General features: G+C 82.6%; 1 protein-coding gene across 1 annotated transcript in view; it reads left to right on the forward strand.

Moving 5' to 3' along the window:
- Positions 1-12,500, forward strand: part of LOC125320979 (collagen alpha-1(I) chain-like) — a 19,962-nt gene that overhangs the window by 4,427 nt on the left and 3,035 nt on the right. Inside the window, exons 6-8 of the mRNA XM_048293407.1 lie at positions 1-137; positions 485-931; positions 1,277-1,619. The exon at positions 1-137 is cut by the window's left edge and continues 603 nt beyond it. Of these exons, the coding sequence (XP_048149364.1) occupies positions 1-137; positions 485-931; positions 1,277-1,619 (927 nt within the window). The remainder of the gene's footprint in view (positions 138-484; positions 932-1,276; positions 1,620-12,500) is intronic.

Below are 12,500 nucleotides of genomic sequence, written 5' to 3' on the forward strand. Positions count from 1 at the left end.
GGCCAAGGCCGCGCTCCCGACGCCCCAGGGAACCTTTCCGAGCGTGCGAGGAAGTGCCACCGACCATGCCCACGGGCCACCGGCTTTCGCCCGCCTCGCGGCGATCGGCTTCCCTCCGGAAAAGCCGGGCGGGAACGGCAAGCAGCAAAAAAAAAAAAAAAAAAAAAAAAAAGGCACGACCGACAGCGCGTCACATGACCCCGTGCTACCCACGGGGGCCGCGGCCCCGGGGGGGCGAGGCCCGCGCCTCTCACTCCCCCCCCCCCTAACACGGACTCCCGGGGAAAACAACCGCTCGAACGCTTCCTTCTTTCCCTTTCGCGTTCGGGTGGGCCCGCGCGCCTTCGTGCCGCGCTTCTCCCGTCGTGCCGCGGCGGCTTAAGGCCGCAAAGCGGGTAGAAAAAAAAAAGAGAAATAAAAAGCGTAGGCCGGGGCGGGCACCCCCCACTGCAACCGCACAAGCCGGCACACACGCCTGAAACAGTGGACCTTCTCGCAACCCAGCCCGCCGGCAACCACGGCAGCCGGGACAGGCCAGACACCACGGGCCGCCCCAGCGTCGCGGCTCAGTCAACGCCGGCCGAAAACAAGGAAGGGCGAGGCGCCGCCGCCTCGCCAGCAGCATTCTCACAGGGCTCTCTGTCGGGCTTCCGGTCCACTCTCGGCAGGCAGGCCGGCCACCGCAGGCCGGCCGCCGCCCCTGAGACATTCCCGCCCGCTGCGCGGGTTCCCCAGCTTAGGGCCGAGGAAGGGGGACGCAACTTCAAAACACAGCGGGACGGGGGGGGGGGCGAGGCGCCGCCGCCCCGCCGCCCCGCAGCAACATCGGGCGACTCCCGTCACCGAGCCCCTCGGCCAACCGGGCGAGGCCGAGGCAAGGCCGCGCGCCCCACCGAGCGTTCCCGAGGCACCGCCGACACACCAAGCACAGGTCGGGAGCCGGGAACGGGGCGCCGCCACCTCGGCCAACTGGGCCCACCATCCTCGGAGCTCTCGGGGAAGGGCCAGGGAAAGCCCCGTCAGGGCTCCGCGAAACACAGCGCGCCCCGGCCGCGTTCGCCCCACCGGCTGCCAGCCACCGCACCAGACTGACAGCCGAAAACCGAGCCCGCGCCGAGCGGGCGGCCGGCTTAAGGCCGGGCAGGAAAGGAACGAGGCGCCGCCGCCTCGGGCCACCACCGGATTTTCCCTGCGGCCCCCCTGCACGGAGTCGGCAGCCGCCAGGGTCGGAGGGGGGGGATACACTCACGGCTCGCTCTCTCTCCACCCCACCTAGGCCGCCAAGCAGCTCGCGCCGTCTTTCGGCCTTGCCCGTCACTGGGGCTGGGAAGCCGGGATAAAGCCACGCGACTCCTATCCCGCTCGTTCGACACTCTTCGTTCTGGCAACCGCGCGCGCGGCCGCCGCTCTTGGCCTTCAACACAGGCACTGACACAGCCTGCGGGGACACGGCCCATCACCCGCTCCCATAATACGGACAGGCGAGTCCGAGGCCCCGGACGCCTCCAAGAGAACCAATCGTACTTGACCGGGGCGGTGCGCTGGCGCACGCCGCCTCCTACCATGACGCAACTGGAGGCAGCCAGAAACAGCGACCCCTTGGTGAACTTCCGGGACGGGTGGGGCAACAGGTCTACCCGGCCCCTGCCGAAATTTGCCCAAGTCCCGCCGGAGCCGGGTAGACCTGGTCGCCCCGCGACCGGGCGCCGCCGGCGGAGCCACGCCGACGGCTCCGCGGCGCGCCTGGCGCCCGCGCCCGCGCCCGGATCCGGGTAGACCTGTCCTCCCGGGGCCGCCCCCGGGCCGGGTAGACCTGGTCGCCCCGCGACCGGGCGCCGCCGGCGGAGCCACGCCGACGGCTTCGCGGCGCGCCTGGCGCCCGCGCCCGCGCCCGGATCCGGGTAGACCTGTCCTCCCGGGGCCGCCCCCGGGCCGGGTAGACCTGGTCGCCCCGCGACCGGGCGCCGCCGGCGGAGCCACGCCGACGGCTCCGCGGCGCGCCTGGCGCCCGCGCCCGCGCCCGGATCCGGGTAGACCTGTCCTCCCGGGGCCGCCCCCGGGCCGGGTAGACCTGGTCGCCCCGCGACCGGGCGCCGCCGGCGGAGCCACGCCGACGGCTTCGCGGCGCGCCTGGCGCCCGCGCCCGCGCCCGGATCCGGGTAGACCTGTCCTCCCGGGGCCGCCCCCGGGCCGGGTAGACCTGGTCGCCCCGCGACCGGGCGCCGCCGGCGGAGCCACGCCGACGGCTTCGCGGCGCGCCTGGCGCCCGCGCCCGCGCCCGGATCCGGGTAGACCTGTCCTCCCGGGGCCGCCCCCGGGCCGGGTAGACCTGGTCGCCCCGCGACCGGGCGCCGCCGGCGGAGCCACGCCGACGGCTTCGCGGCGCGCCTGGCGCCCGCGCCCGCGCCCGGATCCGGGTAGACCTGTCCTCCCGGGGCCGCCCCCGGGCCGGGTAGACCTGGTCGCCCCGCGACCGGGCGCCGCCGGCGGAGCCACGCCGACGGCTCCGCGGCGCGCCTGGCGCCCGCGCCCGCGCCCGGATCCGGGTAGACCTGTCCTCCCGGGGCCGCCCCCGGGCCGGGTAGACCTGGTCGCCCCGCGACCGGGCGCCGCCGGCGGAGCCACGCCGACGGCTTCGCGGCGCGCCTGGCGCCCGCGCCCGCGCCCGGATCCGGGTAGACCTGTCCTCCCGGGGCCGCCCCCGGGCCGGGTAGACCTGGTCGCCCCGCGACCGGGCGCCGCCGGCGGAGCCACGCCGACGGCTCCGCGGCGCGCCTGGCGCCCGCGCCCGCGCCCGGATCCGGGTAGACCTGTCCTCCCGGGGCCGCCCCCGGGCCGGGTAGACCTGGTCGCCCCGCGACCGGGCGCCGCCGGCGGAGCCACGCCGACGGCTTCGCGGCGCGCCTGGCGCCCGCGCCCGCGCCCGGATCCGGGTAGACCTGTCCTCCCGGGGCCGCCCCCGGGCCGGGTAGACCTGGTCGCCCCGCGACCGGGCGCCGCCGGCGGAGCCACGCCGACGGCTTCGCGGCGCGCCTGGCGCCCGCGCCCGCGCCCGGATCCGGGTAGACCTGTCCTCCCGGGGCCGCCCCCGGGCCGGGTAGACCTGGTCGCCCCGCGACCGGGCGCCGCCGGCGGAGCCACGCCGACGGCTTCGCGGCGCGCCTGGCGCCCGCGCCCGCGCCCGGATCCGGGTAGACCTGTCCTCCCGGGGCCGCCCCCGGGCCGGGTAGACCTGGTCGCCCCGCGACCGGGCGCCGCCGGCGGAGCCACGCCGACGGCTTCGCGGCGCGCCTGGCGCCCGCGCCCGCGCCCGGATCCGGGTAGACCTGTCCTCCCGGGGCCGCCCCCGGGCCGGGTAGACCTGGTCGCCCCGCGACCGGGCGCCGCCGGCGGAGCCACGCCGACGGCTTCGCGGCGCGCCTGGCGCCCGCGCCCGCGCCCGGATCCGGGTAGACCTGTCCTCCCGGGGCCGCCCCCGGGCCGGGTAGACCTGGTCGCCCCGCGACCGGGCGCCGCCGGCGGAGCCACGCCGACGGCTTCGCGGCGCGCCTGGCGCCCGCGCCCGCGCCCGGATCCGGGTAGACCTGTCCTCCCGGGGCCGCCCCCGGGCCGGGTAGACCTGGTCGCCCCGCGACCGGGCGCCGCCGGCGGAGCCCCGCCGACGGCTTCGCGGCGCGCCTGGCGCCCGCGCCCGCGCCCGGATCCGGGTAGACCTGTCCTCCCGGGGCCGCCCCCGGGCCGGGTAGACCTGGTCGCCCCGCGACCGGGCGCCGCCGGCGGAGCCACGCCGACGGCTTCGCGGCGCGCCTGGCGCCCGCGCCCGCGCCCGGATCCGGGTAGACCTGTCCTCCCGGGGCCGCCCCCGGGCCGGGTAGACCTGGTCGCCCCGCGACCGGGCGCCGCCGGCGGAGCCACGCCGACGGCTTCGCGGCGCGCCTGGCGCCCGCGCCCGCGCCCGGATCCGGGTAGACCTGTCCTCCCGGGGCCGCCCCCGGGCCGGGTAGACCTGGTCGCCCCGCGACCGGGCGCCGCCGGCGGAGCCCCGCCGACGGCTTCGCGGCGCGCCTGGCGCCCGCGCCCGCGCCCGGATCCGGGTAGACCTGTCCTCCCGGGGCCGCCCCCGGGCCGGGTAGACCTGGTCGCCCCGCGACCGGGCGCCGCCGGCGGAGCCACGCCGACGGCTCCGCGGCGCGCCTGGCGCCCGCGCCCGCGCCCGGATCCGGGTAGACCTGTCCTCCCGGGGCCGCCCCCGGGCCGGGTAGACCTGGTCGCCCCGCGACCGGGCGCCGCCGGCGGAGCCACGCCGACGGCTCCGCGGCGCGCCTGGCGCCCGCGCCCGCGCCCGGATCCGGGTAGACCTGTCCTCCCGGGGCCGCCCCCGGGCCGGGTAGACCTGGTCGCCCCGCGACCGGGCGCCGCCGGCGGAGCCACGCCGACGGCTTCGCGGCGCGCCTGGCGCCCGCGCCCGCGCCCGGATCCGGGTAGACCTGTCCTCCCGGGGCCGCCCCCGGGCCGGGTAGACCTGGTCGCCCCGCGACCGGGCGCCGCCGGCGGAGCCACGCCGACGGCTTCGCGGCGCGCCTGGCGCCCGCGCCCGCGCCCGGATCCGGGTAGACCTGTCCTCCCGGGGCCGCCCCCGGGCCGGGTAGACCTGGTCGCCCCGCGACCGGGCGCCGCCGGCGGAGCCACGCCGACGGCTCCGCGGCGCGCCTGGCGCCCGCGCCCGCGCCCGGATCCGGGTAGACCTGTCCTCCCGGGGCCGCCCCCGGGCCGGGTAGACCTGGTCGCCCCGCGACCGGGCGCCGCCGGCGGAGCCACGCCGACGGCTTCGCGGCGCGCCTGGCGCCCGCGCCCGCGCCCGGATCCGGGTAGACCTGTCCTCCCGGGGCCGCCCCCGGGCCGGGTAGACCTGGTCGCCCCGCGACCGGGCGCCGCCGGCGGAGCCACGCCGACGGCTCCGCGGCGCGCCTGGCGCCCGCGCCCGCGCCCGGATCCGGGTAGACCTGTCCTCCCGGGGCCGCCCCCGGGCCGGGTAGACCTGGTCGCCCCGCGACCGGGCGCCGCCGGCGGAGCCACGCCGACGGCTTCGCGGCGCGCCTGGCGCCCGCGCCCGCGCCCGGATCCGGGTAGACCTGTCCTCCCGGGGCCGCCCCCGGGCCGGGTAGACCTGGTCGCCCCGCGACCGGGCGCCGCCGGCGGGGCCACGCCGACGGCTTCGCGGCGCGCCTGGCGCCCGCGCCCGCGCCCGGATCCGGGTAGACCTGTTCGCCCTCTGGCCGGATGACACCAGGACGGTACGCTGACGGCTCCGGCAACAGCTGGTGGGCGCAGCCGACCCCGGAGACAAGGCATCCTCCGGCCATCCCAGAGCCGGGGGAACCCCACAGCCCCGGAACGCCCCGGAACCGGATGGCTCTAGCAGCCCTGTCCCGCCGGAGAACCCGGTTTCAAAACCAATAAATATTTTCGACGAAAATCGACCTTTAATTTTTGAACGAGTACATCTTTCTTCTGCTAGGAACAAGAAAGTTTCCTGGGGGAAAAAAAAATTTTTGCACATTTTATTTCGTTTTCTTGGGGGCCCACACCACACCCGGCCACGCTCAGGAGGATCGTGTGCCCTTAGCTCGGCCAGCCCGCACACATTGACGCACCAAAACGGACTCCCCACCCCACCCCGGGCACCACGCCCAGCTCCACCAGAGCAGAGCACTTCTAGGGAGACAGCGGGAGGGGGAAGCAGGTACATAGGGAGGAAGAGGAAACGAAGCCGACGGCCGCTCCGGCGCGACTGGCCCCGCCCACCAGGAGGGGGCCTGGGCCGGGGCCGGGCCGGGGCCGGGCGGCCGCCTTCGGGTCGGTTCTTTCGGGGTCCGCCGAGGTCCCCGGCACGCGCCGCCGCTCCGGCGAGCCGCGGGGGCGCCGCGCCGCGGCGCTGCAGGCCGGCAGGGAGCGGGCGGCCTCCGGCGGTTGGAGCCCCGCCCGCCGGCGGGGGCCGGGGCGGGGGCCGGGGGCGGGGCCGGGGCCGGGGCCGCGGCCGGGCGGCCGCCTTCGGGCCGGTTCTTTCGGGGTCCGCCGAGGTCCCCGGCCCCCGCCGCCGCTCCGGCGAGCCGCGGGGGCGCCGCGCCGCGGCGCTGCAGGCCGGCAGGGAGCGGGCGGCCTCCGGCGGCAGGAGCCCCGCCCGCCGGCGGGGGCCGGGGCCGGGCGGCCGCCTTCGGGCCGGTTCTTTCGGGGTCCGCCGAGGTCCCCGGCCCCCGCCGCCGCTCCGGCGAGCCGCGGGGGCGCGGCGCCGCGGCGCTGCAGGCCGGCAGGGAGCGGGCGGCCTCCGGCGGTTGGAGCCCCGCCCGCCGGCGGGGGCCGGGGCGGGGGCCGGGGGCGGGGCCGGGGCCGGGGCCGCGGCCGGGCGGCCGCCTTCGGGCCGGTTCTTTCGGGGTCCGCCGAGGTCCCCGGCCCCCGCCGCCGCTCCGGCGAGCCGCGGGGGCGCGGCGCCGCGGCGCTGCAGGCCGGCAGGGAGCGGGCGGCCTCCGGCGGCAGGAGCCCCGCCCGCCGGCGGGGGCCGGGGGCCGGGCGGCCGCCTTCGGGCCGGTTCTTTCGGGGTCCGCCGAGGTCCCCGGCCCCCGCCGCCGCTCCGGCGAGCCGCGGGGGCGCCGCTCCGCGGCGCTGCAGGCCGGCAGGGAGCGGGCGGCCTCCGGCGGTTGGAGCCCCGCCCGCCGGCGGGGGCCGGGGCGGGGGCCGGGGGCGGGGCCGGGGCCGGGGCCGTGGCCGGGCGGCCGCCTTCGGGCCGGTTCTTTCGGGGTCCGCCGAGGTCCCCGGCCCCCGCCGCCGCTCCGGCGAGCCGCGGGGGCGCGGCGCCGCGGCGCTGCAGGCCGGCAGGGAGCGGGCGGCCTCCGGCGGCAGGAGCCCCGCCCGCCGGCGGGGGCCGGGGCCGGGCGGCCGCCTTCGGGCCGGTTCTTTCGGGGTCCGCCGAGGTCCCCGGCCCCCGCCGCCGCTCCGGCGAGCCGCGGGGGCGCGGCGCCGCGGCGCTGCAGGCCGGCAGGGAGCGGGCGGCCTCCGGCGGCAGGAGCCCCGCCCGCCGGCGGGGGCCGGGGCCGGGCGGCCGCCTTCGGGCCGGTTCTTTCGGGGTCCGCCGAGGTCCCCGGCCCCCGCCGCCGCTCCGGCGAGCCGCGGGGGCGCGGCGCCGCGGCGCTGCAGGCCGGCAGGGAGCGGGCGGCCTCCGGCGGTTGGAGCCCCGCCCGCCGGCGGGGGCCGGGGCGGGGGCCGGGGGCGGGGCCGGGGCCGGGGCCGCGGCCGGGCGGCCGCCTTCGGGCCGGTTCTTTCGGGGTCCGCCGAGGTCCCCGGCCCCCGCCGCCGCTCCGGCGAGCCGCGGGGGCGCCGCGCCGCGGCGCTGCAGGCCGGCAGGCGGCGGGCGGCCTCCGGCGGCAGGAGCCCCGCCCGCCGGCGGGGGCCGGGGGCCGGGGCCGCGGCCGGGCGGCCGCCTTCGGGCCGGTTCTTTCGGGGTCCGCCGAGGTCCCCGGCCCGCGCCGCCGCTCCGGCGAGCCGCGGGGGCGCGGCGCCGCGGCGCTGCAGGCCGGCAGGGAGCGGGCGGCCTCCGGCGGCAGGAGCCCCGCCCGCCGGCGGGGGCCGGGGCCGGGCGGCCGCCTTCGGGCCGGTTCTTTCGGGGTCCGCCGAGGTCCCCGGCACGCGCCGCCGCTCCGGCGAGCCGCGGGGGCGCCGCGCCGCGGCGCTGCAGGCCGGCAGGGAGCGGGCGGCCTCCGGCGGTTGGAGCCCCGCCCGCCGGCGGGGGCCGGGGCGGGGGCCGGGGGCGGGGCCGGGGCCGGGGCCGGGGCCGCGGCCGCGGCCGCGGCCGGGCGGCCGCCTTCGGGCCGGTTCTTTCGGGGTCCGCCGAGGTCCCCGGCCCCCGCCGCCGCTCCGGCGAGCCGCGGGGGCGCGGCGCCGCGGCGCTGCAGGCCGGCAGGGAGCGGGCGGCCTCCGGCGGCAGGAGCCCCGCCCGCCGGCGGGGGCCGGGGGCCGGGCGGCCGCCTTCGGGCCGGTTCTTTCGGGGTCCGCCGAGGTCCCCGGCCCCCGCCGCCGCTCCGGCGAGCCGCGGGGGCGCCGCGCCGCGGCGCTGCAGGCCGGCAGGGAGCGGGCGGCCTCCGGCGGTTGGAGCCCCGCCCGCCGGCGGGGGCCGGGGCCGGGCGGCCGCCTTCGGGCCGGTTCTTTCGGGGTCCGCCGAGGTCCCCGGCCCCCGCCGCCGCTCCGGCGAGCCGCGGGGGCGCCGCGCCGCGGCGCTGCAGGCCGGCAGGGGGCGGGCGGCCTCCGGCGGCAGGAGCCCCGCCCGCCGGCGGGGGCCGGGGCCGGGCGGCCGCCTTCGGGCCGGTTCTTTCGGGGTCCGCCGAGGTCCCCGGCCCGCGCCGCCGCTCCGGCGAGCCGCGGGGGCGCGGCGCCGCGGCGCTGCAGGCCGGCAGGCAGCGGGCGGCCTCCGGCGGTTGGAGCCCCGCCCGCCGGCGGGGGCCGGGGCCGGGCGGCCGCCTTCGGGCCGGTTCTTTCGGGGTCCGCCGAGGTCCCCGGCCCGCGCCGCCGCTCCGGCGAGCCGCGGGGGCGCGGCGCCGCGGCGCTGCAGGCCGGCAGGCAGCGGGCGGCCTCCGGCGGTTGGAGCCCCGCCCGCCGGCGGGGGCCGGGGCCGGGGCCGCGGCCGGGCGGCCGCCTTCGGGCCGGTTCTTTCGGGGTCCGCCGAGGTCCCCGGCACGCGCCGCCGCTCCGGCGAGCCCCGGGGGCGCGGCGCCGCGGCGCTGCAGGCCGGCAGGGAGCGGGCGGCCTCCGGCGGCAGGAGCCCCGCCCGCCGGCCGGGGCCGGGGGCGGGGGCCGGGGCCGGGCCGGGGCCGGGCGGCCGCCTTCGGGCCGGTACTTTCGGGGTCCGCCGAGGTCCCCGGCACGCGCCGCCGCTCCGGCGAGCCGCGGGGGCGCCGCGCCGCGGCGCTGCAGGCCGGCAGGGAGCGGGCGGCCTCCGGCGGTTGGAGCCCCGCCCGACGGCGGGGGCCGGGGCCGGGGCCGGGGGCGGGGCCGGGGCCGGGGCCGCGGCCGGGCGGCCGCCTTCGGGCCGGTTCTTTCGGGGTCCGCCGAGGTCCCCGGCCCCCGCCGCCGCTCCGGCGAGCCGCGGGGGCGCGGCGCCGCGGCGCTGCAGGCCGGCAGGGAGCGGGCGGCCTCCGGCGGCAGGAGCCCCGCCCGCCGGCGGGGGCCGGGGCGGGGGCCGGGGGCGGGGCCGGGTCCGGGGCCGCGGCCGGGCGGCCGCCTTCGGGCCGGTTCTTTCGGGGTCCGCCGAGGTCCCCGGCCCCCGCCGCCGCTCCGGCGAGCCGCGGGGGCGCCGCGCCGCGGCGCTGCAGGCCGGCAGGGAGCGGGCGGCCTCCGGCGGCAGGAGCCCCGCCCGCCGGCGGGGGCCGGGGGCCGGGCGGCCGCCTTCGGGCCGGTTCTTTCGGGGTCCGCCGAGGTCCCCGGCCCCCGCCGCCGCTCCGGCGAGCCGCGGGGGCGCCGCGCCGCGGCGCTGCAGGCCGGCAGGCGGCGGGCGGCCTCCGGCGGCAGGAGCCCCGCCCGCCAGGAGGGGGCCGGGGGCCGGGGCCGCGGCCGGGCGGCCGCCTTCGGGCCGGTTCTTTCGGGGTCCGCCGAGGTCCCCGGCCCGCGCCGCCGCTCCGGCGAGCCGCGGGGGCGCCGCGCCGCGGCGCTGCAGGCCGGCAGGGAGCGGGCGGCCTCCGGCGGTTGGAGCCCCGCCCGCCGGCGGGGGCCGGGGCGGGGGCCGGGGGCGGGGCCGGGGCCGGGGCCGCGGCCGCGGCCGGGCGGCCGCCTTCGGGCCGGTTCTTTCGGGGTCCGCCGAGGTCCCCGGCCCCCGCCGCCGCTCCGGCGAGCCGCGGGGGCGCGGCGCCGCGGCGCTGCAGGCCGGCAGGGAGCGGGCGGCCTCCGGCGGCAGGAGCCCCGCCCGCCGGCGGGGGCCGGGGGCCGGGCGGCCGCCTTCGGGCCGGTTCTTTCGGGGTCCGCCGAGGTCCCCGGCCCCCGCCGCCGCTCCGGCGAGCCGCGGGGGCGCGGCGCCGCGGCGCTGCAGGCCGGCAGGGAGCGGGCGGCCTCCGGCGGCAGGAGCCCCGCCCGCCGGCGGGGGCCGGGGGCCGGGCGGCCGCCTTCGGGCCGGTTCTTTCGGGGTCCGCCGAGGTCCCCGGCCCCCGCCGCCGCTCCGGCGAGCCGCGGGGGCGCCGCGCCGCGGCGCTGCAGGCCGGCAGGGAGCGGGCGGCCTCCGGCGGTTGGAGCCCCGCCCGCCGGCGGGGGCCGGGGCCGGGCGGCCGCCTTCGGGCCGGTTCTTTCGGGGTCCGCCGAGGTCCCCGGCCCCCGCCGCCGCTCCGGCGAGTCGCGGGGGCGCCGCGCCGCGGCGCTGCAGGTCGGCAGGGAGCGGGCGGCCTCCGGCGGCTGGAGCCCCGCCCGCCGGCGGGGGCCGGGGCCGGGCGGCCGCCTTCGGGCCGGTTCTTTCGGGGTCCGCCGAGGTCCCCGGCCCCCGCCGCCGCTCCGGCGAGCCGCGGGGGCGCGGCGCCGCGGCGCTGCAGGCCGGCAGGGGGCGGGCGGCCTCCGGCGGCAGGAGCCCCGCCCGCCGGCGGGGGCCGGGGCCGGGCGGCCGCCTTCGGGCCGGTTCTTTCGGGGTCCGCCGAGGTCCCCGGCCCGCGCCGCCCCTCCGGCGAGCCGCGGGGGCGCGGCGCCGCGGCGCTGCAGGCCGGCAGGGAGCGGGCGGCCTCCGGCGGTTGGAGCCCCGCCCGCCGGCGGGGGCCGGGGCCGGGCGGCCGCCTTCGGGCCGGTTCTTTCGGGGTCCGCCGAGGTCCCCGGCACGCGCCGCCGCTCCGGCGAGCCCCGGGGGCGCGGCGCCGCGGCGCTGCAGGCCGGCAGGCAGCGGGCGGCCTCCGGCGGTTGGAGCCCCGCCCGCCGGCCGGGGCCGGGGGCGGGGGCCGGGGCCGGGCCGGGGCCGGGCGGCCGCCTTCGGGCCGGTACTTTCGGGGTCCGCCGAGGTCCCCGGCACGCGCCGCCGCTCCGGCGAGCCGCGGGGGCGCCGCGCCGCGGCGCTGCAGGCCGGCAGGGAGCGGGCGGCCTCCGGCGGTTGGAGCCCCGCCCGACGGCGGGGGCCGGGGCCGGGGCCGGGGGCGGGGCCGGGGCCGGGGCCGCGGCCGGGCGGCCGCCTTCGGGCCGGTTCTTTCGGGGTCCGCCGAGGTCCCCGGCCCGCGCCGCCGCTCCGGCGAGCCGCGGGGGCGCGGCGCCGCGGCGCTGCAGGCCGGCAGGGAGCGGGCGGCCTCCGGCGGCAGGGGCCCCGCCCGCCGGCGGGGGCCGGGGCCGGGGCCGGGGCCGGGCGGCCGCCTTCGGGCCGGTTCTTTCGGGGTCCGCCGAGGTCCCCGGGTCCCGCCGCCGCTCCGGCGAGCCGCGGGGGCGCCGCGCCGCGGCGCTGCAGGCCGGCAGGGGGCGGGCGGCCTCCGGCGGCAGGAGCCCCGCCCGCCGGCGGGGGCCGGGGCCGGGCGGCCGCCTTCGGGCCGGTTCTTTCGGGGTCCGCCGAGGTCCCCGGCCCCCGCCGCCGCTCCGGCGAGTCGCGGGGGCGCCGCGCCGCGGCGCTGCAGGCCGGCAGGCAGCGGGCGGCCCTCGGCCCATGTTTACACGGAGAGGTAGGCGGACGCAGGCCCTCTCAGACCCACTCACAGCCCCGCCGCCCCCCTCTCTTTTTGCCGCAGACGGCCACAGCTGCACGCACGTAGACACAGAGAGACACTGACACAGGCGCGCATGGGCATGGGCACGCACGCTGACGCCGACGCGCTCCCTCCCCCTCCCTTCCGTCGCCCTGTCTCTCGAGGGTTGGGGGCGCTCCTGCTCTCCACCATCAGCCTCCCTGGCGCCACCCTCAGACTTTTCCCGCCCCTGCCCAGGGTCCCATCAGCCAGTTCGGACGGCGGCGGCGGCGGCGGCGGCGGCGGCGGCGGCGGCAGCAGCAGGGGGACGAGGACTTGGGTGCCGAGGCGGCCAGGGTGTTCGGCGAGCAGGCCGAGAGCCTGGTGCAGAAGTAGGGCCAGCGACAGTCTGCAGGTGGTGGCGGGATGCTTGGCGCTGTCTCTTTTCGAAGGAGCATCCTGTTCCGGCCGCTCTGAGCCTTTTGGTTCGATGGCGTTCCTTCCCGCCTACCCCCAGCCCCGCTCAAGGCTGCGGCGGGACGGAAGCGAGGCGGGCGGATGGGGGAGTGAGAGACGCAGAAATCAAGGTGCGAGGCGGGGCAAGGGCACGGCAGGCTTTCGAGGGCCGGGAGCCGGGCTTAGAGAGCGGACGCTGCTGTCCGTTTGGGCACGGAGGCGGCGGGAACGCCGCTGGCTCCTAAAGAGTCCCTCCTTCCCTCTCCGGCAGTGGCGGGGGGAGCGGGCTGCAGGCAGGGCGGCGGCAGGGCGGGCCGGAGCTGGGGAAGCGCGCGGCAGGGGGTGACGCTGACGGCCGCTCAGGCATGCAGCCGGCAGGGACGCCGC

This window comes from Corvus hawaiiensis, unplaced genomic scaffold (assembly GCF_020740725.1).
Source record: "Corvus hawaiiensis isolate bCorHaw1 unplaced genomic scaffold, bCorHaw1.pri.cur scaffold_32_ctg1, whole genome shotgun sequence".
NCBI lineage: Eukaryota > Metazoa > Chordata > Aves > Passeriformes > Corvidae > Corvus > Corvus hawaiiensis.